At 43.9% G+C, this 24269-nt stretch overlaps 3 protein-coding genes across 3 annotated transcripts; all 3 read left to right on the plus strand.

Annotated features, from left to right (window-relative positions):
* Nucleotides 1–5193: 5193 nt before the first annotated feature.
* On the plus strand, nucleotides 5194–8268 carry LOC112465453. The gene is made up of 3 exons (XM_025033005.1): nucleotides 5194–5552; nucleotides 6239–6414; nucleotides 7503–8268. The coding sequence occupies exons 1-3, from the start codon at nucleotides 5486–5488 to the stop codon at nucleotides 7770–7772; spliced, it is 513 nt and encodes a 170-aa protein (XP_024888773.1). The 5' UTR covers nucleotides 5194–5485; the 3' UTR covers nucleotides 7773–8268.
* Nucleotides 8269–10138: 1870 nt separating this feature from the next.
* Nucleotides 10139–12922, plus strand: LOC112465459 (G-protein coupled receptor Mth2-like). The gene has a single exon (XM_025033012.1). The coding sequence runs from the start codon at nucleotides 10685–10687 to the stop codon at nucleotides 12176–12178; it is 1494 nt and encodes a 497-aa protein (XP_024888780.1). The 5' UTR covers nucleotides 10139–10684; the 3' UTR covers nucleotides 12179–12922.
* A 97-nt stretch (nucleotides 12923–13019) lies between these two features.
* LOC112465457 lies at nucleotides 13020–15061 on the plus strand. Its single transcript, XM_025033010.1, has 2 exons — nucleotides 13020–14545; nucleotides 14815–15061. The coding sequence occupies exons 1-2, from the start codon at nucleotides 14025–14027 to the stop codon at nucleotides 15059–15061; spliced, it is 768 nt and encodes a 255-aa protein (XP_024888778.1). The 5' UTR covers nucleotides 13020–14024.
* The last annotated feature ends 9208 nt before the right edge of the window (nucleotides 15062–24269 follow it).

Raw genomic sequence — 24269 nt, forward strand, 5'->3', positions numbered from 1 at the left:
GACGTCTCGTCACATTAATTACTGCGACTCGAGCATCCCGTTGATTCAATCAATACTTTGTAAGATTAGATCATCGCAGAACCACAACAGGTACACCATGTAATTATAAATAGATAATTCGTTGAAGAAATTTAATTTTACCTATGTGTAAGAATTTAACAATTATTTAAAACATTTATTTATATATTTTAAAAAGATGAAAAAAATTAGTTTACACTCTCTCTAACAGAAATATCTCTGACAAAAAAATATCCAAATATATATTTTAAGCTTTATATAACTGAATGAAAAAGCAGTCACAAAAATGATGATAAAAAAATTGATTTTTTACATTCGGCGAGGGATCAGCTCTTATTATCCGAATCATTTAGAAAGATTACAAATGATTTCAAATATAATAGAAAAATAATAGAAATAAAATAAAATACCTATTTCTGTTCACTTTAAATCCTTCTATCTAGCTGTTTTGACAGATATTTTGATGACATTTTTCATGTCGACTTATAAGAAAAATGATGGCTCGGAGGTGCAGCCGCACGTGGCACAGAACGTGAAGAAAACGAGCGTTTCAGAAATCGAAGGTCGTAAATAAAAATCCGAACCACATTACATTTTTTACCGGCGCGGAATATATTATCGGCAATTTCAAGGTGCGACCACACGCAGAGAAGCTGAGGGGGATGAGGTATTAAATTTTCAGATCAAAGGTCGTCACGAATGATGAAAATTTACGGAACCGGAACGAATGCTCGCGACGATTCATATCAATCGCGCGAACCTATAAACAACATGAAAATATATATATATTATTTTACAGCCAGTAAAAGAAAGAGAAAGATAAAGAATAATTCTAACGCTAATAATTCTAGCTCTAACGTACGTGACAGGAATAATATTCATTACATTGTTTTCTAATTTCTAAAACGTGCGACACATATAATAAAGACGATAAATTTTCGCATCGATCGCAAAATTATAGAAGAGCAGTCGTAATTGAGACAAAGGCGGGCAGAACAAAGTGCAAAGAAAATACACTGCTTATTTATACATATAACTCTTCAAAGCGACCCGAGTGCTTTCATCGCAGCGCGGCGGAATTCCGTGTATACGCGATATTTGTCGCTGACAATACAGCGTGTAAAGGCAATCGAAACTTTATGCGATTGTTAAATGACGACGGCATCGCTGCGCCGTCGAGTAGAGGCAATCCAACTGCAAATAGAACGCTTAAAAGGGGTATCGTGCTAGGTAGATTTGCGAGGCTTAAACGTATTATGAGACTTGAAATCCTTAACTACGCGCGAGCTGTTGCATCATTTATTTTATTGCATTCCATCGCGATTAATTCTAACGCGCATTATGAGACAACGATTTATCAGCAGCTTCACTCGAGGAGGCGCTTAATGTGCAACACTATACGCAATATTATACAAAAGTTAAGCCTGAAAAGTCACGCGTATGAATTAGGTTTTCTTTCCGTTGCTTACATTGAAAGTGAAATTACGGGATTGCTTAATTATAGGCTTCAAGAAAGTAACAAAAACTTCATACATATATAACAAGACCTCATCCAAGAGATTTCACCCGAGAGAGTCATAACATTTCACCAGTTTAATTTTCATATTTAATATTAAACGTTCAAAATCATGACTACCGATCTCCCTCAATTTTTCTAAAGAATGCAAAACATGTCGTTAGAGTGGCGCTTGGGCGCCGGAATATTTTCCCTTAATTTAGCACGTCCCAAGTAGCAAAGAGACGTCAAATGACGTCTTAATAACGTCTTAATGACGTCTATGACGTCAATAAGACGTCTTTATTAGACGTCATCTTTGCTACTTGGGGTAACAGGATAAAATGCGCACAAAATTCACGTCGTAAACAATTTTCGTCATCCGAAAGTTATATTCGCTCTGCGAGACGGCAAAATGATATTAGAGCTACGAAACTTATTGCCCGACATTTCTCTTCTACGTCGCGACGCTACCGAGAGGTTTCTTACGCGTACGTTCTCGCGCGAACGACGGGGTGAGTGAGTCCTGGGTCGGAAAAGCTACCGGTCTCTTGAGTAATTTATATCCCAGCGATAGTTTTCTTTCCCGATATCTATCAAAACTCGTCCGCGAAATGCAATTGTTCACCGGATCCGTTGACCTGACGTCGCAGATGCGTCATTCCCGAAGAGCTGACCTACCCCAAGATATTTCTTTCGGACCGATAGATTTCGTTATTTATTCGCGCTTCATTTTTATCTCGCGCACGGGGTGAGGATCGACAGGATTATATCGACGGATTATATCCTCTCGCGCGAAATCCAGTGACATTAAGCTCCCGCGCTTGTCTATGTCGACTGCATGCGACACGAGGGGGTGTCATCGGTATATGTAAACCCGTTGTTGACGTCCTCTGTGCAAATATCAAAATTTGGTATTTCGGGGATATGACGGTTACAATTCGCGTACTCGTGCCGCATGAACGTACCGTCGATGCGTCATGTACGCCACTCGACAGACTTATACATGTGTCCCCGTGATTTGACTCTGAAAAGAATATCTTTACAATCTGTATATATGATATTTATATTTGAACGAGAGTTCCAGCATACAAAGGCCTTCTTGCTGAATTGAAAATGTTTTCTGAAAAGAAATATCGCCAAGAAGGTAATCGCGAATACGCGATTCAATATAATAATGTGTAAATAATCTCACTCATATCATTTATCAAAATAATAATGATATGAAATGATAATTTATCAAAATGAAAATTTACAAATAGATGCCAAGGTAACAGGAGCTAATTGCCAATATCATTATCAAAATTAAAATTATTGTAATATGGGAGTAGAATTGAAAATTTAATATTACGTTAATTTTCAAATGTACGGAATGAAATACGTTACGTCGCGAAAAATAACGCGCTAAAATTAGTTCTAAAAATACATATCTTGATCAGTATCGTTTCCGTCCACTCTATAGCAGACGTATCGGGTCATTTTGTATTTGCTCTGCCTTTAGTTTCCTTGAACAACGACTGAATGCTCGCTGATACATCAAAAGAGGTTCGTTCGCCGGTAAAAGTCATAACAGTCGCTGTCTGGGAAACCTGAAATCGATTCCCCTGCGGGTATTCACCCCTGCAATATGCAGGTGCAATATAGACTGTGGTGAGTATACCGTCTGAAATTATTGAATGTTACATTTCAAAGAACAAATTCCTTCTGTTTTTTTTTACACGTGGCAATGGATAAAAACGTGTTGAAATATTGATAGCCGCGCATAATTAACACTCATACGAGTCGAATTATCGCATTAAAAATATATCAGCATGTAAAGCATATACGCTTACAAAGAGCTCCATAAAGAAGAATTTAATTTACAGATTGATATTCTGTATTAATTTGCTACTTGAAAGGGCAACAGTTCAGCGTATTGTTTATTCACTGTTTATTGCTTTCAAGATTTTAATACATTGTTGGTTACGTACAGTTAAATGTAAAGACTTAAATTACAACGTGCATAACAAATAACTAAATCTCTGAAAGGATCATTTGACGAAGAAGATTAATAGGAAACTCTATTGTTCAGAAATACAATACGAATTACTTACAATACCGTTCGAAACACCCTTTCCTTACCGTTACGTAATAAACGATTAAGACTAGAAGTAATTTTGCAACACAATAAACGAAGTTGATCAATCTACGTCGAAGATAAACAAGATATGGCCGACAACGAAACTGGAGTTAAACAAGTTCCAGAAAAAAAGAAAAGAAATAATGTACGCAGATAATACGTAACTTTATTTAATACCGTTGAACGACGAGGGTATATTCGTTACTGTAACACGGGCACAACATTAGGTCAATCAGAACTTTGCATTGTTAGATTGTTTCGATTGTTAGATCGTCGCGGTGCACGACGCTAATAAGTGTCCGGTGTGCGAGACCAATTCAGCATGACCACGACTGTCCGGACGTACTAAAGTGGCGAAATCCCAGGTACACATGTGGATCCACTATAAACTTTGGTAAATCCGCTTCCCCACAAACTCTAACCGTTTTCCTATTTAATCGTCCGAATAGAGTTAGAAAATCGAGACGTTGACGTTTAGAACCGCCAGTGGTAACTCTCGCATTTTTGAGAGAACCGTCGCAAAAATATTCCGAAAGAAGAATAGTCCTCTGTAATATTGAAAGTCGCCGGCGGTTATAAATGGCGAAAAAGTCATAAAGAGACTCTTTATGATTCTTACTAACACGTGAGAAAAGTGCTTCTGGTGATTCTAAGGATCATATATATATATATAAAGTAGAATGAGGGATAAAATTTTCAAGCATAATAGCTTCGCATAAAAAGGGTGAGAGAGATTTATATTATCATATCTCTATATAGCTAACGACTTTGCGTAAATGTATGTATGGTGTCTAACAAAAAATCACTCGAGATAATATCGAGTGGTTAAAATCGGACTACAATGCCTTATCATACACTCTACCACATCGCTTCTTTCCAAGCTAGATGTCACTAGCCTGCACTCCTAATAATTCAAGACGTAAGTGTGCTAAAAATAATATTGCATCTTATACGTAGAATATTTATTCTATATGCTTTTATGTATCGTATAAATTAAATATTCAGAGCATATAAAATTGCGTAGCGTATAAAAGCATCAAATTTACATTTTAATAAAATAATTAATTAAAGAACTTGTTATTGTTCCAACCCACGCTATTTTATAGATTAAAAAAAAAATCAATTCTGGATTAATAAAGAAATATTTGCGAAAAATAGATTAAAAGAGAAGTGATATCGCGCATCGAGTTCCGGGTTGTTCCGGAAGCTCCGTCGCAAGTTCCAGGCTTCCAAAGGCCTCTATCGATCGTTTGCGTTTTTATTTGATGACGCTGGCAACGAAACGAATTATCCTTCCCGTTGCCGACAATCATCACCGAGCAATTAAGTCCCGGCGAAGGGTTACGGGATCGTCGGTGCGGCAGAACTGCGTTTCCCCCCCCCCCCTCCCAGCGTTCGCCCCCGAGATTGATCGCGCACCCCATACGGATGACGGATGATCAAGGAGAGAGGAAACACACATTCAAACATCCCTTTATTTCAGGTTGTTGTTTCAGGTTCGTCCCGACCGGCGATCGCACGCACGCTTTCGACATCGAGCGGGTCGTGGCTGCGGAGACAAATCCTTTCACCGGTCGCGATTATTGATTTTCGACTTTCGAGGTTTCTGGAGCAAGCCCGACGCAGCTGGTCGACGCAGGCGTCGACGCCGACGCAGCATGGCGGAACCAGCTGCCGTAACACTGGCGCTGGACCATCGTCCGGATCCCTTGCGAGTCTTGCGACTGCCACGTAAAGCCCCGCGTGCGTATCGCGCGAAGGCAATCGTGGCGAAGATGTAAGCCGCCCACTTCTCGGGTCGTCGCGTCGCGTCGTTGCGATTAGTTTAGTCTCGCGACGAGGCCCCCTCCGAGATGAACGCGAACGCACACGTCGCTATCACGTGCTTCCTGCTCGTCACACTGATCGCCCTTACAAGCGGTAAGTGCGGAATACACTTGGAATAAAAATGTAGTTGTGCGATATAACGTCACGATTATTTTTGGAAACATCAAATTTGCGTAGGAAAAAATTTTTTTTAATTCAATTTAATTGGAGAGACCTTAATATGTGATGGGATTTAGAGGATAAAATGTTATTAAATTTTTTTCGTGTATAGTACTAAAATAGAAAACGCTGCTCGCCTTTTAATAAGATTATTTTTGTAGGTGAAAGGTTATAACTATATTCGATTGCAAACAAATTGGAATTTTCAAAGTCGTATCGATTTGCTTACATTGCTAATATTGAATTTGTAATATACTTAAAAGACTTTTTTTTTTCGAAATATTTTACGCCAGAGTATATGTATAAATATACATAAAAAACAATCAATATCTTTATTTTATAATAATATAATCTTATCCTTGATAATCTACAAATGCAAAAAAGAGACGAATTGAAAGCGAGAGAAATCTACGTAAAACAGATAAATTTATTTGATATAATCTGTCATTTTTCCCTTCTTTCCAATTTCATTTCTCAATATATATACATATCTCTACACGTAATGCTTTTGGAATGCAAGAATATTTGATTGGACGACAAATATGGCAGTCCGTAACTTTTAATATAATAAATTCATATCGATTGCGCGTGTGTGTAATACAGACATTTATGAAACACAGGTCAGCTAATGTCAAAAGAGCATCGGACCCATGCGGCTTCTGAAAGAGCCAACGACTTGTGGTGTTATCGGTGCTTCACTATGAATGACGGTGAGAAATGTATCAATCTCACTGGCAATACTGGCAATACCAGTACCTACAATCATAAATGCGTGGACGACAAAAGAATCTGCATGGTAAGATAGCATAGGTTTGTATATCCTTCGATTTTACACAACACGCGATCCTCCTACATAATTTGTATCATAATTTTGCACACACACACACACGCACACACAACATTTTGTACAGAATACAATATTACGTGGGAATATGATTGACCTGCTTTCAGGCGAAAATTGGAATAGTTCTCCCAGTTCGCGTTGCGAGTTTGCGGAAGTGCGATTTTAACGAACGGGTTCGCGGCAAATTCGCGCGCGCGCCCGTTTAACTTGTTACGACAATTTAAACCATGTTACTTGTTTATCTGAGCAAATTAATATCTAATTGAACCCACACACACGCATCGCGTTCACGAGCGAGCGTCTATCCATGCGGTTAAATTATTACGCGCGTGAGATCTGCGAATCGCGGCTGTCTATTTATCAGCTACAGCAATCGTCGAAATGTCAGGTGATATATTTTAGTGAGGATTTCATCCACAATTTCCTCCGATTTCTCTAACGTAACAGAAAACACGCTGAATAATATAGGACAATACCGTAATACTATCCCCGTAAATTTTTATTTTTAACAGAAATGTGTGTTTAAAATATTAAGTATACTTAATATTTAAAAAAATATGAATAATCCCTTTCCATCTATTAATACCCTCTCGCGTATACGTTATTCATATATATGCGTTAAAAACGTAACAACCGCCATATTTTCGCAATATTCTTTTTTTTTAGAAAAGGCTCAATCGCATATATCTGCAAAATATACAAATCCACAAAGTATATAGGATACGAGCTATCGGCTTTCGTTTATGAAACAGATCCTCGCATGAAAATCCGTGAATTTTTCTACGCGGAAATATCGCCACGTGAAAGCTCTTATAATAGCACAAAATCGTCCAACCAGAGGCTAGACGGCTTATTTATACAATGATAAAACAAATAGCTTTCTCTTTAAACGTAATTATGAATGTCTCTCGTCTAATTTTTCTCTTGCGCACAGATCTCACATGCTGAGAGTCCAAACAGAAGGACGCTCGGCAAAACTGCGCACACCTAATGAAATTGGGGAAAAAAAAACCGATGTGACGAGTGCGCGCGCGTTGCAGGTGAAGCGATTCTCCTACACCACCAGCACCGAGAACTCGACCTCCAGCCCGAAGACGTGGTCCCTCGAGAGAAACTGCACGAACAAATGCGAGCCCGGGTGCATCGTGATCGGCGAGCGCACCAAGCTCTACGCCTGCACCGCCTGTTGCGAGACTAATCTATGCAACAACGGTACCGGCACCGCCAACGACCTAACGATCAAAGAAATCGACCTCCTGCTGGCCCTCGCGCTCCAAGCGATATTGACCGTTATCATGTACCCGTCCTGACAGTGTCAATAAAGCCTCTAATCACAATACATGCCCCTCGACAGCGCCCGACGGCCGTGGCGCTCCGATTTGCCTCATATTTGCCTGTATCTCCCCGTATACATAAAAATTTAACGCCTCGCCGACGTGACGCGGAAAACTACGCTTAATATATTGTGTGTGTAACGTGGATTGTATTTATTAATGTGTAAAATCTCCTTTTTCAAAAAAGTTTATTTACATATTTTAAAATGTCAAAATTACAATGGCTTTTTAAAAGCGTTTTTATTCATGGCGTGTTAAATTTGTTCGCTGCAGGTCAAAATGCCTGCAGCATATCAATCGCCATCGGCGGAATGTTAACGCACTCCCGAGTCTTTTGAGCTGTAAATCCCGAAATCGTTTAACTCTTAATGTATTAATTTTTAATTAATTGTTTTCTAATTAATAAATTAATTATTCTTTTAATGCGGCTGTAGTTGGTTGTCTAACAATAAATCGAAACAATGTTTATAGAGCGAGAGAAGATTGATTCGCGAGAAAAATTAATTATTCTGCGTCGCTTTTACAATTATTTCGCATCGGTCTCAAATACGGGGTAAATAACTTAATTTCTCTCATCTTTAGTCAGCCAAACTGCAATTTTATTTGCAGTTGCGAGATTAAATTAAATTCAAATCTACCACTGTGGAGAAGTGGAACAAAATGGAGAACAACCTCATTTAAATTTACCGACCGCGTGTCGTTTGAGAAAATGGCGTCATCTAGCATCGATACTCTATATGTTGAAGCTGATGGGGTTGCGGTAATATCGACCGCGTGTAAGCAAGACGTAAAAATACGAATATATAATTCTTTTTTTCTAATTTCTTAAATAAGAAAACAATGTAAAAAAAGCGAAATTAGAAAAGAAACAGATGGATGGTTACTAAAAAAAAGAAATAATTTTCGGAGTAAATAATATCTGTGCAACCTAGCCGACGGATGGGCCATCAGTTATTGATCACTATATCAATTATCAGTTGCATATAAATATTTTTATATAACACGAAACAAAATAATTAACCACCGGCTAAAAGAGTAGTTCAACGCAAATTAATTTAAAATATATTTTTATATTTCTATATTTATAATATAGAAATTTATATTAATATAGAAATTATATAGAAATCATATATAATAATATAGAAATTATTTATAATATTTATATTTTTCTATTTATCAGATAAATGTGTTATATTAAAGAATTATATTTAAAAAAACGTTGTCGAGCCAGTTCCAAACGATCTGAGCGATAATCAATCAAAATTTTCACGCGCAGATACGAACTGCATAAACCTAACCTAATCTCATGTCTGATTAGCGGTAACTTCGCTCGAACCGGTTAATTTCGTAAAGCTCAGTCTCGCGATTTGCAACTCTCTCTTGAGAGGATCGCGAGAAGTCGACGGTCTCTTTGCCGCTACCACCACCACCACCACCATTAACAGTAGTCATATTCAGTCATATTCGTCGCTGACGCATTACTCCAGTTGTATCACCTTACCTTTTCCTCGTCCTTGTCCCCTTTCTACGACGGCGACGGCGGTCACCTTCATATGTCCGCGGTGTTCTTCGCTATTCCGCGCCTGTATCTTCGCCTCATCTACGAAGGATCAAGCTGGGGATTTATTGCCCGCAACAATCGCACTGCTCGTGACGTTGGAGCGCTTTCCGCACGTCGACACGCTTCCCCGGACGAATACTGAGAAACGTACGACAGCAGGAGGAAACTCTTTGCATAATCGGCACGCACACGTCGACATGACTGATGCGCGTTCGAGGCAGATGCACGACCGTGTCACATAAATATACGAAAAATCTCTTTGTGTCTCGCGATTAATTGGTCGTAAAATCGATAGCGCCCGCGACCCTACCATGCACGCGTTCCCCGCCGTACTACGTTGCGAATATTTCGCACTTCGCATACGCAGCTCGCGGCAGAAAGTTCCATGATGCGACCAAGTAAACAATTATGCCATGCCTGATTGACGTTGTGATTTGAACAATATTGATTTCAGGTCAATCTGGACACCCGGATATGTAGTCCTTTTTAAACTATGTTCATTAAAATATCTTTGTGATTTATTTCTGATTTTATTAGATTTTTATTAAAAATCTAATAAAGTACTATATAAGGCCATTATTAACTCAGTTTTCATCCAACTTTATTAAATTTAAATCTTACAGATATATAGTCCTTTTTAAATTGTCTATTCCTTAAAATGTCTTTGTGATTTATTTATGATTTTCATTAAAAATAGGTAATAAAGCCTATTGACTCAGTTTTCATGCATTTTATTAGATTTTAAATCTTCAAGATCTAATAAATTTTAAAAATCTGATGAATTTATATATGAAAACTGATACTAAATATATCGGATGGATTAATAATGCCCTTACATGAAAGGAAATATCTTATCATAAAAAAAAGAAATATTATTTAATTAAATGTTCAATAAATTTCAAAGAGTTCAGCAACACGTGGCTTTCCTTCTTGTCTCCATCAGTTGCTTTTAAGAAAAAGCATTACGCAACGCGTCGATTGGAAAATTTCCAAACTCTCGTTTAATCCCCGCAAGATTCATCGGTTTTGTTATAATGGTCACTTGCGAAAGTTGACCGCACGTCCGTGGCTCACAGCCGAAGACAACGTGTCGGTGTTCGAGCCTGTCTACTACCGCGATAAACATTCGCGTGGCTGGCGTGGCTGCGTCATCCAGAGAAATGGAAGAAAAATACGGCGGCGTTGTGCGGTAGTAGTGCGCTGGCAAGACACCGCCGGTCCCCGGATTGTTTCCGACTTGTCAAACGTCGAGAAGACACGTCCGCGATCGTTCACAGTCTGGACACGGTCGGTCAGTGCGAGGAGGTGAGGCATCGGATGTGCCAGCATGCACGTGCCATCACTCGCTGTGATTTTCCTGCTACGCCTCGTCTCGATCGCGGCCCATCCGACGACAACGAAGGTCGCGGCGCACCAGCCGGTCGCGCCGAAGAAGTGCTGCGTCGCCGGTTACGCGTTCAACGAGGACCTCGAGTGCGTCCACGCGGAACCGGACAGGCTCAACTACACCACGTACGATGCCTGGCGAACGATCTCGTTCCAACGTTCGCGGAGGATCACCACGGTGATCGCATCCGTGCAGGGTTTGAGCTGCCGCGACGACGAGGAGGAGGATGACGCCGGTTCGAGACATCGTCCGCGCGACCACCCGCCAATCTCTTCCATCTTTCACGCATCGAAGGACTACTGCATCGAGAATATGATCAACGGTACGACGGTGCTGATCAAGTGCGCGAAGGCCAGTTCGGGAGTGACTCCGGACAGAGAGAACTCGACGAAAACGAGAGTGATAATGAAAACTACGTCGACGACGACAACGACGACGACAATCATCACCGTGACGACTATTACTACCATTACCACCACCGTCAGCGTGGCGAACGTATCGTCGCAGGAGGATGAGACGGGAGTCGTTCATCACTGTAACGATCTGAGATCAGTGTTCTTCTGGGGCGCGCAGACCTACATGGACACCAACGTGGCCCACGTCGTCCTGTCCACGATCGTCGTCGTGGTGTATCTATCCGTTCCGGAACTCGGCAGAAGCATCTACAATCGCGCGGTGCTCCGCCACAACGTCTGCCTGTTGTTACAGGGGTGCCTGCTGACGCTTCTCGCCTACTGCAACTTGTGCGACGTCCCGATAAGCGACGACTCCGAGACGCTCCTGTGGATACTGATGCAGTACTTCACGAACGCCACGGTGTTCTGGCTGAACGTGATCTGCCTCGACATGGCCCTGTCCATCACGCGATTCCGCTGGATGACGGGATCAGGTCAGCAGACGAGTCAGAAGGAGAACAGGCGGCTGCTGCTGTACGGCGTTTTCGCGTGGGGCTGCGCCTTTCTACCTGCCGTCGTCGCCGTCATCCTGGAATTTTGCCCCGGCATCCCGATGGACTTGCCGCTCAAGCCGAATTACCGCCGCTACCACGACGGGCCGAACTACGTGGTGAACATATACTTCTTCGGCATTCCGCTGCTGACGCTCTTCTGGAACAATGTGCTGTTCGTGTTCACCACGTACAAGATCATACGGATACGACGGAGCACGGAGATAGCGACGAGGAATCAGACCAACGCCCTCAGGAAGAAGTATTTCCTCTTCTTGCAGCTGTACCTGCTGATGGGCGCGCCGTGGTTCTTCGGCCTGCTCTTCGCCTGCATGAACAAGCTCGTGGTGATGAAGATATGCCGGCTGATATGGCCGATTCTGTGGCTCCTGATGCTCGCCACCCACAGGAAACTACGGCGTAAGCTCGCGAACAAGTTGCGGTGCGTCAAGAAGAAACCGGAGACCGGAGTCGCGACCATCTCGTAAAACGGATCCGATGTCCGGATGACTGTGCGCAATGTGCGCATTCTAGAATCAGCGACTTTATTTTTCTCGACCGCCGAAAAAAAAATGCGTGTGATGCGACGGATCAAGTTCTTATCAGTTGCAACCGCAGCGTGCAAAACCGCGGGATCCTCCTTCCCTAGATTATCATATACAACGTTACGTAATTTCGCGGCGACAGTTCCTCCTTGCTCGTCATTATGTTCACGCCAACTACGCGCTCACGGGCGTTTACATTATTTTCTTGCGCAATCCACTGAAAACTCCCGGTTCTCGAGGAAAAGAAGGAACAGAAAAAAAATCAACGACGTCGCCGCCGCAATATCCGATGCCGCGAACTGAGCGATGAGTCGTAGAAAAACTCGGGTTCGCGGCGTCGCGTCGTCGTCGTCGTCATCATCGTCGTCGTTGCGCGGCAGGATAATAAAGGAGTCGGAGCGCGACGTCGTTTCCTGCCGGGGCATTTTAATTACCGTATTCGCGCGACGCGCCCCATCACTCGCCCCCGCTCGTATTATTTTTTTTTTCCCGTTTTTACAACGTGTAGACTGTAGAATATTAACCTGTTAGTGTACAACGCGAGCGATACATCAGGCGGGCGCTTTTTACGGACGCGATCTTCCGCACCTCGGAAAGACGCAATAAGAACGTGATTCTCTCTCTCCTCGAGGGAAAGCCCCCCTGTATGCTAACAGGTTGAAATATAACTCGAAAATATGTACGAGAGATATATTCTTTATTTTCTACCCAGTATTAGGTAGATAACGAGATTCTCGTGCGAATATCGCGTGTATTATAGAAATTCCAATATCTAGTCAAATATGGGAGAATAAACAAGCCAATTAACAGCAAATGGGACTTGCTGGAAGAAATTATCTTGAATCACGATCCTCTCGATGGCGCAATAACGATCAGGTGGAATCGATAACGACCTACGGGCCTATTTATTAAAGACATATTGATTTAATGTCCTCGTCCGCGGTACGACATGACAAAAAACAAAAACAAAGAAAAAGAGAATCATAATAGTTCTCTTAAATCAACTACGATATCGGGATCAGACATTTCTGAGAATGTGATAAAGGATAGATATTGTATCGCGCGCGCGTAATAGATAGCGTGTAATATATAGGAGAGATAAAAAGATTAATATAACAACTAGCTCATGCGATTCGGTAGTCGATAATTAAATATAGCGGTTTGATATAAATATGACTTGTGTACTAACTTGCAATACTTTATTATAAATACGACAAATGCATATTTTTCGCGAGAATACTATTCGAGCACACTGCTCTATATTATTTTAGAATGCAAGAGCACGATCTGGAAATAAATTGATATGCAAAAATGTAGAAAAATATTTGACGCAAACTCGGAAAAATCTATCAGGACGAAAACATATCCATGATCAACATTCACATACAAAATGTGAACAATTTATAGACGCAATTAAAACGTACGTTTGAACTGATAATGTTTTTTCCATGTACATACGTCCTCTCACGAGCATATAAAGGAAAAAATATGATACACCTCGTATGATATACCTCTGTGTGCGAGACATTATTGTCGATTTATTACTAGTAATTATTTTAATTGCATATATTAAAATATTATCTATGCTGAGGTCGATTTTTATTTTTATCTCTATTGTTAACATTTCGTATGTATTTTTTAACCGTGTGTACATAGCTGTTCATCTTGGGTTTTCCACACAAAGCTGTTAACTAGAAAGGCTTATAGTTAGCTAATCTTCACAAGTATATACATGGACGTGACGTGAGTCATCGCCTGGGTATCGCTGTCATAGATTGCATCAATATTTATGCCGTGCCGTTGCATCGCGTGTGCGTGTGTGTGTGTGTGTGTGTGTGCAGATTCGTGTATGTTATTTTGCGTTAAAACAAAAGCTAATTTATATGCGTCAAATTTTTTTGTCGGTCAAGTTACCTCCTGTTTACGGATCTTGTCGCGTCGCGTCTGCGCGCGATTTGCGCATGAACAAATACAAAAAATATTATATATACGAAGTAATAATTTGAAATTTGACATACGCGGAGATATTACGCGCGACAAGCACGCTTCGTTAGCGCGAACTCCCTTGTCAAGAGATATTTCGGTGATCATTATGTCCGACCAGCCTTTTAAAGCCCGAAATGCTTTTCATCCCGCGGATCCGCCGCACGGCATGCAAAATTACGATGTGGGCGCACTAACGAGAGATCAGAAACAAGCTTTGAACGAAATGAAAATGAACACTCGAAAGGAAAACGAAATTTATCTTAAATCACACCCGGAAATTAGAGGCTTTATCGGTATTTTACTGAGGTACTCGCAAGTGTCTAATAATAATTTATAATTGCTTTAAAAAAAGTCTCTCTCTCTCTCTCTCTCTTTGTTTAAATTTATACTTAATTTTATTGTAATTATTTCGTTATACTTACGCTTTATTACAGTTGTTTACCTACATGTCACTATATGGAGATTTATATTTAATTTGTGCCTTTCTTTTAATAATAATTTCATAAAAAGCGCGAAACGCCAATTATAATATTTAATACGCGACGAGAATATCGTTCGAGATTAATGATACGTCATTAAAATTGCTCTCGCAGGCACGTCCTATCGAAGCAGCCGCTCATCGATATTCCCGAGGTTGTAGGTACATTTTTCAACAGGCCACGTCGTGAAATTGTTGCCGACCTTTTGGATTACTTGTCGTCCGCCGATGAACGATCGGACATAACGGACGATCTTCGACGGGAAGTATTTCGAACGACCAACGTTGAAGCCAGCGGTAGCAACGACTCGAGCTCCGATTCTGACTTGTGCGGCTGCAACCGCATGAATGAGACTTTATAATTTTGCATGGTTAAATCCACTCGATCTATGTAAAGAAAAGAAGCGACGCGACTTACATAAATGTGATTAATAATGCGATACAATTTAGATACAAGATACAATCGCGCCAGACGTGTGTGAGCTTCTTAAAGATTTAAAATCAAATTAGTTCGGTTTTTATAGCAGGAGTATGTGCTCTTTATAGAACGCGGTTGTGCTCTTTATAGAATGTTATATAAATACTTGCCTGCCATTAATCTGCCTATATTGGAATCTGAGTCTTATTATCTCCAATGTTTACTTCGCACACAATATACGATTACACGGGTGCATTATTCACACAGTTACGTTACATAAACGCTGCAACCGGTTCTCCGTACGTGTTATTGCCTTATTAATCTACTCCTTATGGCTTATCCTATTTATCCTATTTATTAAATGGTCGAACAAGCGACAGTGCGAAAAACCATTATTTGTAATTAATGCGCGCGACATAGGGAAAGTAACGAGACTCCCGTATCGATAAAAATGGAGTGCGAAAATGTGGTTACGCCCGAGTTACCTGACAATATTCAGCGACAATATATTTATCTGGTCATGCTAACGACAGCGGTTATCTTGCAGAGTAATATGATGGGCGGTTAGGACCGGTTGCAGCGATGCCGATCGGCGTTAACCTCGATTAATTAAATTTTGTTACTTCATCTACGGGGTGTACCGCCACTATTGTTTTAACGACTCTGCTCTCTTGCCGACCAATGCCACATACCAATTTTTCTTCGACTAAAAGCCGCGCTACGGACGGTTCTCAAGCTGCGTGAAATTGAGTCGCATTTCCGGCGAGGAAAAAAAAATGACAGGAAACGAAGTATCAAGACGCTCAATCGTTTTGGACATTAATAGGCCGCGACGAATAATCACCCTGAAATTTTTCCCGAGAAAAAAAAACTCCCCGAGATTTTGATCTCGGAAACGCGTGATCAAGATTAAGCGTATCTCTCTTCTGGGGCACCGTGTATATCTTAATTGGACCGCCGACAAGATGGAAACAGGGATCACCATTAAGAATCGGTTAAGGCTGTCAGTGCGATTTATCGCGGAGGGAAAACTCGGGCTCGTTTCCGCCGTCACGTTCGTCTCGATTGGTCGCCGTGTCACGCGATTAGTCGCAGAACGAGATTAATCAGGCCGCGTAAAAAAATAAAATAAAATAAACGAAGGAAAGAAACGCTCGTAAAGCGAACAAAGCCGCGCACGTCACGCGTTGTATCTCCGTTGCCGGGTAGTTTCCGGTTACTTGCGCGCGCGCGCGGAAGGGGTGGGTCGGGGGGTGCCCGCGCGATTGTTCGCTCGAATTCCGGTACGCGCGCGGGTGTCACACACAGTCGCCCTTTCATTCCGCCGTCTCCCGTTATCACTTGATACCACTACCCGTCTTCCGATTGCGCTGCAAACACCGTCGCCCGAAGGGCGACTTCTCCCATTTTTTTCCGCAGGTGTCGTGGATCCTTGAGCGATACGCGGCCGGCACGTCTCCACGTGGAGACCCTCTCCGGGCGGGAGAGGCTCGAGGAAAGGGAAAAAAATGCGACAAGTATCTTGGATAAGTGCCTTTCAATGCTAGAAACGCAGCTGTCGAGGCGGATCCGACGTCCTTCGGCGGGTGTTGGCACCGCGCGGATCATCGAGACGGTGACAAAGGCGCGCGATGAGCGTGCGCGCGCTGCTCGGGGGAGAAATAGAGGAACTTGGAAAATATTCCTGAGAGAGTACGAGGTCGAGAAAGTTTCGGGGAAAATACTTGGGATCGACAATGTTTATCTGGTCGGCCCCGGCGGCGGCGCGGTTCCTTCCAGGAACTTACCTCGCGCGCGGCGCTCGAGACGGAGCGCGGAGAGACATTTTATGAAGTCGACCATTTCGGCAACAAATAAAGCTCGAAACTCGCCTGTGCCTCGGAAAACGGGAGGGAAGAGGTAGCTCTCTCGCGATCCCTCTATACCGCGCAACTTATATTTTATAAAATATTCCGGCGGATAAGAGCCGATGTATATTCCGCAATCCGATTTTAAATCATAATTCCTTCATGACCCAGTTCTTTGATGAATTTGTAAAACGTAATACGCGTCCACCGCGAGATAAAGGGTTTTTGGGTAATCTACAAAACGCGTTTATACGCGACGAGCGATATTACCAGCAATTATTGATCACGCCAATGTTGATACATGAAATTTTCCGACCATTATCGGTCGCGTTGAGCTCCCAGGAAATTCGCAAATTTAATGTATACGCAATACATATTTAACCGCACATACGTTTGATATCTTTTTCCAATTACAGTTATAAATTCAACTTCGTAATACGTTCCCCGTCTCGCTCGCTCCCGCTTACTTGTTTTCGATGCGCCGCGGGCGAGACAATTCCCGGAAGATAAACAAGTCCGCGTACGCGCTCGGGTTCTAAGTAATTTCTCAGAATTTTTTCGACCTCGCTTACCATCTCCGGGAGTCTCTTTCGATATCTATCTTTTCGTTTTACAGGTGACGTCCTTTTACAACAATATTCCAGAACATTCCGGAATATTTACTTAGGGCAGCGCGCGGCGACGACGACGGCCTCGCAGGTACGAGGCGGAACGCAAAAGTCTTATTCACGAGCATGCGACTCTCCTCAGGACGGCCGCCGAGGAGTTTTCTATTCGCAAACGTCGTCGTCGTCGTCGATGCGCGCACGCAGCTATCAACACAAAGGCATACACGCGGTTCGTAACCGCGTGGTCGATGGGCATCGCCCGGCCGCCCGCCGGCGAGCCGCTTAGACGCCCGATGTTGCGAGAGCCGGTCTTCGGCCAGGAAACAGAGCCGGCTCTACGCGTCGCGCGAACCCCGCGACGATAAACCGCCGAGATCAAGAAGACTTTGATGCGGGGGAGGCATGGCACAGTCACATCGGAGAATTCTGCTATATTTCACGCGATTCCGTGCCGCATTCGGCTTCCAGCTCGCGTTCTCGCCATTTTGTTTATCCGTTGTTGCAACGAAAGTTCGGAGTTGATTATGCGGGCCGCTATTTTTACCGTGGTTAACTTTAATGGTCCAAATTTATTGATAAAATTTTCAATATGAACAAAGTGTCGCTGAAGAAAAAGATTTTTAACATTTTTTTCTCTTTCGATACAACGATATTTTGTTCTTTATTTTTAGAAATTCCGTTAACAAGTTGGAGTCGTCAGTTAGAGTTAAATAATATTTTGATATTTATCTGATATTGGAAGAACAATAGTGGCGTGTTCCATGTCTATAGGATCGAAGCTCTTCGGTGTACTTAAAAGTATGTCGTAATCTACTAACTGGGCGATATGTAAAGAAATCAATGTAAGTCAATGTAAACGTCTGAGAACGGTCTTCAACAAACGGTCATCTATTAATTTTGATTTCTATCTTGTCCAGTACTTTTCAACACTTGATACGAAGCTTCGTCGAAGCATTCCAATCGCGAGCGAAAGTACCTATCGACAAAGTTGTATAGTTTCCGCGAGAGTATTCGATTAGGGACTAATTAAAGTACCTAGTTGTTAAGAACGAGTCTACCTACACAGACTTCTATACAATATTATAACATATTATAATATAACATACATATATAGGTATATCACATATGCTGTAAATACATTATTAGATATATTTACAGTATATAATACATTTTATATATCAAGCATATGTTATGATATTTAAAAGTCTGGATCAACAGTTCGGCTCTGGAACTCTGGATATCGGCGGGGACTCGCGCGTGCTTAAGCACGATCCTGCGTCGCGGACGAGCCGCCGCGCCGCCGCGCCGCGGGGGAAGCGGAACCGAAGGCGGCCGAGCGCGGGCGCTTACGGGGAAATCTGTTCGCGGCGGGTCCAGGGTAATCACGGAGAAGAACAGCGGAACCGAATTCTCGAACGGTGCTTCTCGTAGGTGGTGGTGCATTGCCCGGATGCGTGCCATAAATGCACCCGGAACGACCATAATCGTCGCGGTGAGACAAATCCGTCACGCGACTTGACGCCTCGATAATAAATCGCACGATATCGAACGGTGATTTATTTACGAGCTCGGATCTCTCTAACATCCCCTTCCCTCTCCTCCTCTTTATCTCGATTCGCGGAACGCGGTTATCTCTGCGCTCTCACTTGCCGCGGCGCCATTGAAATTTTCATCAAACGGAGGGAGCGAATCTGACGCGCGAAATGTCAATAAAGTTTTCACGTTGAAGCTTATCTTTTTAATAACAGATTAGGCAATAACCCCAAACGGGACGTTTTCTTGGAGATTCTCTCTGGAAGTGGCTAAGAACCTCCTTGTCGTGAAGTATTATGATTCAATTCGATACTGAATAAAACGATATTACTTCTTCACGTACCGACATGAAGTTAGCGTTCTGTATTTTCGCGGATCCTCACTTAAATTTAATCGCCACCCTTATAGAAATTTAATACTGTAAGTGATTTTTTGGCTAGTGATTAATCATTTAAAAGCACTATTAAAAGCACTATTAACAGTTAGGCAGAGCTATTCTTGAAACTTGAAACGTGTCAGAAATCGATTCGTTTTATCGTGTCTTATGTATAAATAACTATTGAAGTATTGAACTGTGTAAGTATCGAAGAATCATCGGAAAGTGTATATTTTACGAGATAAGTCATATTTCTATGTTAGAAAGTGTCGATATGAAATATGAAAGTCTCGTAAAATATCCACTTGCACCTGACGAGGATCTCATCTAATTTACATTCAGCCTGACGAGAACTCGATTTACCTTCGAAAAAAGCACTTTCAATTTGAAAGAATAAGGACGCTTGCTTTTTATTCCACGGCGGATCCAGCGGCGACGGAGCTGCATTCGTCTCGAGACACCTAGCTCCCGACGAATTTCAAATGACCGAAAAAGAATTCCACCTCTAACAGTCAACAGTTTTCCACGCGGAAAAAAACGCTTGTAACATTTCACGAGGATCACCCTGTATACACGAGCATGGGTTTAGTTCTCTCCGGTCGCGCAGGTGGCGCTGACCGGCGCGCTAAATACACGGGCGCTTGCGTAGCCGCGCTCCAGTCGCGGATCGGCCTTCGCGTCGGTGGTACCGTCAACGTTCGTATTCCCCGCCGTTCGCCACCGCGTCCACGTTCCTCTCTTGTTTTCGTGTTCGCGCGAGCGACCGGACCGGCGCGGCGGCGCCCCGAGGACGCGAGACACGTTTCGTGCAACCGCTATATTACCTGAAACGAGTGACACGCGCGGGCGATGGACGTCCGCGGCCGTCCGGATTGACGTCCCCGCGGGATTTAACGGCCGTTCCCCTGGCTCGTTTCGAGTGACATTCGAGCGGCGATAAACCATCGACCGGACCATCGCTCGCTCGTTCGCGACCCTGTGCCGTCGCTCTCCTCCCCCCCCTCCATTCTCTTTCTCGCTTCGATCGAGGATCGCCGCGCTCTCCCCCGCGCCCGCGAGATGGATCATCGGACGGGGCAGTGGCGCGCGCGCGACTGTTGACGCCGCGCCGACCGACCGACCGCGCGCGCGAGAGACTCGGAGTCGGATTATTCTCCCCCTCGGCGGTGCTTTCGTCGGCTCCCCGTAGGAAGGAATGGACACTCGCCGTCGTAGCGACGGCGTTGTCAGCGGCGCGGTGCGCGCATCGATCAACTTGTGAGGACGAAGCGAGCGCGACTTTTACCCTCTCGCCGTAACGGCTAACGACAACGAAGCGCGCGGACGGCGAGACGAAGAGTTTGCCGCTCACGCTGAACGCTCACCCCCCTCCCCCTCACCGGGCCGTCGCCAGCAGCAGTTGAGTTAATCAGTTTCCGCGTTATCGATAACGGATATACGACGTAACGACTACGCAGAGATAGGAAGGGGAGGGGAATGGATATTCGCCGCCGCTCTCATCCCCGTGCAATGGCAGACGCGGCCGCGGACTGGCGGCCGCGACGGGCGATCCGCCTGAAGTAAGCGACGGGTCCTCCACCGCCGGCGGATTCAACGGCGACGCGCATACATATATATATCGATAACCCCCTTGGCGCGTGAAAAGCGTGTGCGTGCGTGCGCGCGCGCGGCCGCGCGTGAACGCGGCGCCAAGTATTCGCGGAGTGTGTTTTGTGGTGCGTCGGAAATAAGAAGAGGAGAGAGAGAAAAAAAGAGAAGAAGGAAACCGTCCGTTTTCGTCCGTCAGCGTGTGGCGTCGAAGAGGAAAGAGAAGATCGACTCGTCGTTAACGAGATCGTCGTCGTCGTCAGCCGATGACGCGCGAGTGTTGATCGGCGCCCCGGGTGCCTCGATCCTCCAGCCTTCTTTCCCCCCTCACCACCTCGTCTCCGTTTTGATTTTGTGTGTGCGTATACGTGTGTGCGAGATCGTCTCGGACGGCACGACGGGGAAGAAAAAGGGTACGACGCGCGACGGGGGCAGCCCTCGGATACATTAATGAAGATGTGCCGCGGATTGATCGATCGGTTGCTCCTGCTAGCGGCGTTCGGCATCACAGTCCAAGGTACGTTGATTTCTCTCCTCTCTTTCAGCCCCTTCCCCCCTCCCCCGCCCCTTGTTCGCCGTTTGCCACCCTTGGGTCTCCCCCCGGGCCGTGCTTTCACGGTCCATCGTGGCCCCCGCGCCCGCCGCGCGTCGCGCCGTGCGTAAATAATATTGTACATATATAGGGTGTCCCCGTTGCACGCGGCGCGGCGTGGCGCTTCGTCGTTCAAACGGAATCCCTGACTTTCCCACGAATTCTCTGTATGTGTGTGTGTGTGTGTCTCTCTGTTTCTCTCTATCCCTCTCTTCCTCTCGATCGCGTTTATAACAGATGCGAGCGCGGGCTGCTCTCTCAGCCTCGAAAACGTCGAAGCGATTCGATCAGCGGTGCGGCGTCGCGCTCTCCGACGGCGCCGGCGAATCCTATTCGCATAAATTGATTTGCGCGCACCCTTCTTCCTCCCTCCCGTTGTTTCGTCGATCGCGCGCGCACCATCGAATCCGCGCAAATCGAGTTCGCGCGCGTAACGAGAACGCACTTCGCGTTCGAGTATCACGGTTAAAAGTCGTCGAGGGAAAATGGACCCGTTGCGGCTGCCGTCGCTCTTGTTGCCAGGCCGCCGGAGCCGTGCCTCGGAAACTCGGAGGGATCGGGGAAACGCTGTTCCTAGCCCTTCGATTCGAAGTAAAGCAATGGGAGATACGTCGATATCGCTCGTTGATTCTGGAGTATTTATTTATAACGGTAGATTAACTCGCACATCGCGTAGTCAAACATTTGCGTTTTAGATAATAAAACAGGGGAGATAAGATTCGTTAAGCAGGAAGTACGATTGGGGGAGGGGGGAATGATGATTAATGTCTCGGTCGGAGCAAACGTGTATAGTTTTTCCAAACGTATTTTCCGCATTTTTGTGTAGAATAGAGAAGAAAGGAGCGAAGAAAAGAGAGCGAGAGGGAGAGAGAATAATCCGCGGTGACAAAATGAACTTTTCCCTCGGTTTCTGAGGTTGCAATATTGGTTGCACGTTGCACGTAATTAGCCGCGATGTAGGACGAGTTATAAATTATGGGGAATAACGCTCTTCGTTATTGTATTTTTCCCGCAACGTCACGCCGCGCCCGCACATATTTATTATTAATCGCATCGAAATCGCGTAACAAATAATATATAATTGATTAAACTGCAAGAGCAACTTTTAATCGTTTAAACGGGGAACGATTATTAAAGACTTCCCGAAGAGCGTTTCGATTCCTCGCACAGCCTTCGCCTCTATTAATGCTTATACGAGGCCTCCGGTATCATTTCGTCCGAAATCAATTCTGTTAACCCTCAATTACTTTGATGGAGGCACATCTGACCCCCCGATGCAGATAGCTCGTGAGATATCACTTTTATCTTGAAGCTCCGACTCGTTATATTGCTTAAATGATTTTCACTTTTTCTCCCCCCCTTTTTCCCCCGTGTCCCTAATTAGCGCGCGAGTTATTTCCTTTGAAGATGACACACGCGATTTTCGACGAGTTTATTAAATTCTATCTTAACCCCCGCTGTCCCTGCCTCCCCCCTTTCCTCTTTCGCAAAAAACGCTTTATTAATCAAAGCGTAGTCCGATTATTCTCGACGGCCGTATGGCTGCCTAATTACGAAACCGGCTTCGAGAGTTGCGCTTTTTAAATTTATGATGAAACGTGAAAAAAAAAGGAAGAAACGCGACGTTATTTCCCCGCGAAATTATATCGCCGGCGTTTACGCCGCTTAAATCGAAAATAGGCGAGAGTTAAACTTCTGACAGAGAGAGAGAGAGCAGATTGCCTTTTGAAAATCCGCGTAATAGAAACGCGACGAATAACCACCGAACACGGTGCTCGCTCGCCATGTTTCCAGGTCGCGTTTATGTTCTCTCGCGGGTCCAAATGGCCCCACGCGTCGAATATTATTCGAACGTGTAAGCGGCGTTTTCGCTCGGCGCGCGCGCGCGCGCGCGCGCGTTACGCGTTGCATTTCACATTTTATCGCGGGTTACCGATACGTGCGGGTTTAGGAAAAACAAGATTCGACGAATATTATGGGAAAGTTCGGGTGGACGGGTTATTTATTTTAGTAGTTTCCGTGCGGCGGCCGTCTAAAAATAGACGACGATACACGGAACGGGGGAGGGGTAGGCTTCCCCGCGCTCTATTTTTGTTTGCGACGCGATGTTTATCGTTATTCAAGCAAAACTCCGAGAGCCTTCATTCTTATGCGTCCACTGCATTGTGCTCCGCGCGCGTAAGCAAGCATTTGGTTTTCAAAACATTTCGCGTCCCCCCACGAATTTGTTTTTTTCTCTTTTTTTTAAAGTACATGTATTTCGTCGCGAACTACGAACGCAAATTATGCGTTTAACGGAGTTAAATAGATCCCTTGGTGTTGTACATCGCAAGATATGATCGAAAGTTCAAGTGTTTAAAATATAATTTTGTATTCGTATATATTTATTACTGCCTAGTCAGAAAGATAATTGATTACTTTTTCTCTCAGAGATAAGACAAAGAGCGTCTTTCGCCCGTAGTCGTGCTATTTCGCGAATTGGGCGAAGTAATATTCATTGCTTAGTCAACTATTTCCATTTCCTTAAGGAGGTATGCCAGCGAACTCCGCCGCTGTTGAACGCTATATCGATTTCCCTATAATTACGCGCGTGTGCTGGAAATAAGGAC

This window comes from Temnothorax curvispinosus, unplaced genomic scaffold (genome assembly GCF_003070985.1).
Source record: "Temnothorax curvispinosus isolate PA1 unplaced genomic scaffold, ASM307098v1 QBEX01015206.1, whole genome shotgun sequence".
In the NCBI taxonomy this organism is placed as follows: domain Eukaryota; kingdom Metazoa; phylum Arthropoda; class Insecta; order Hymenoptera; family Formicidae; genus Temnothorax; species Temnothorax curvispinosus.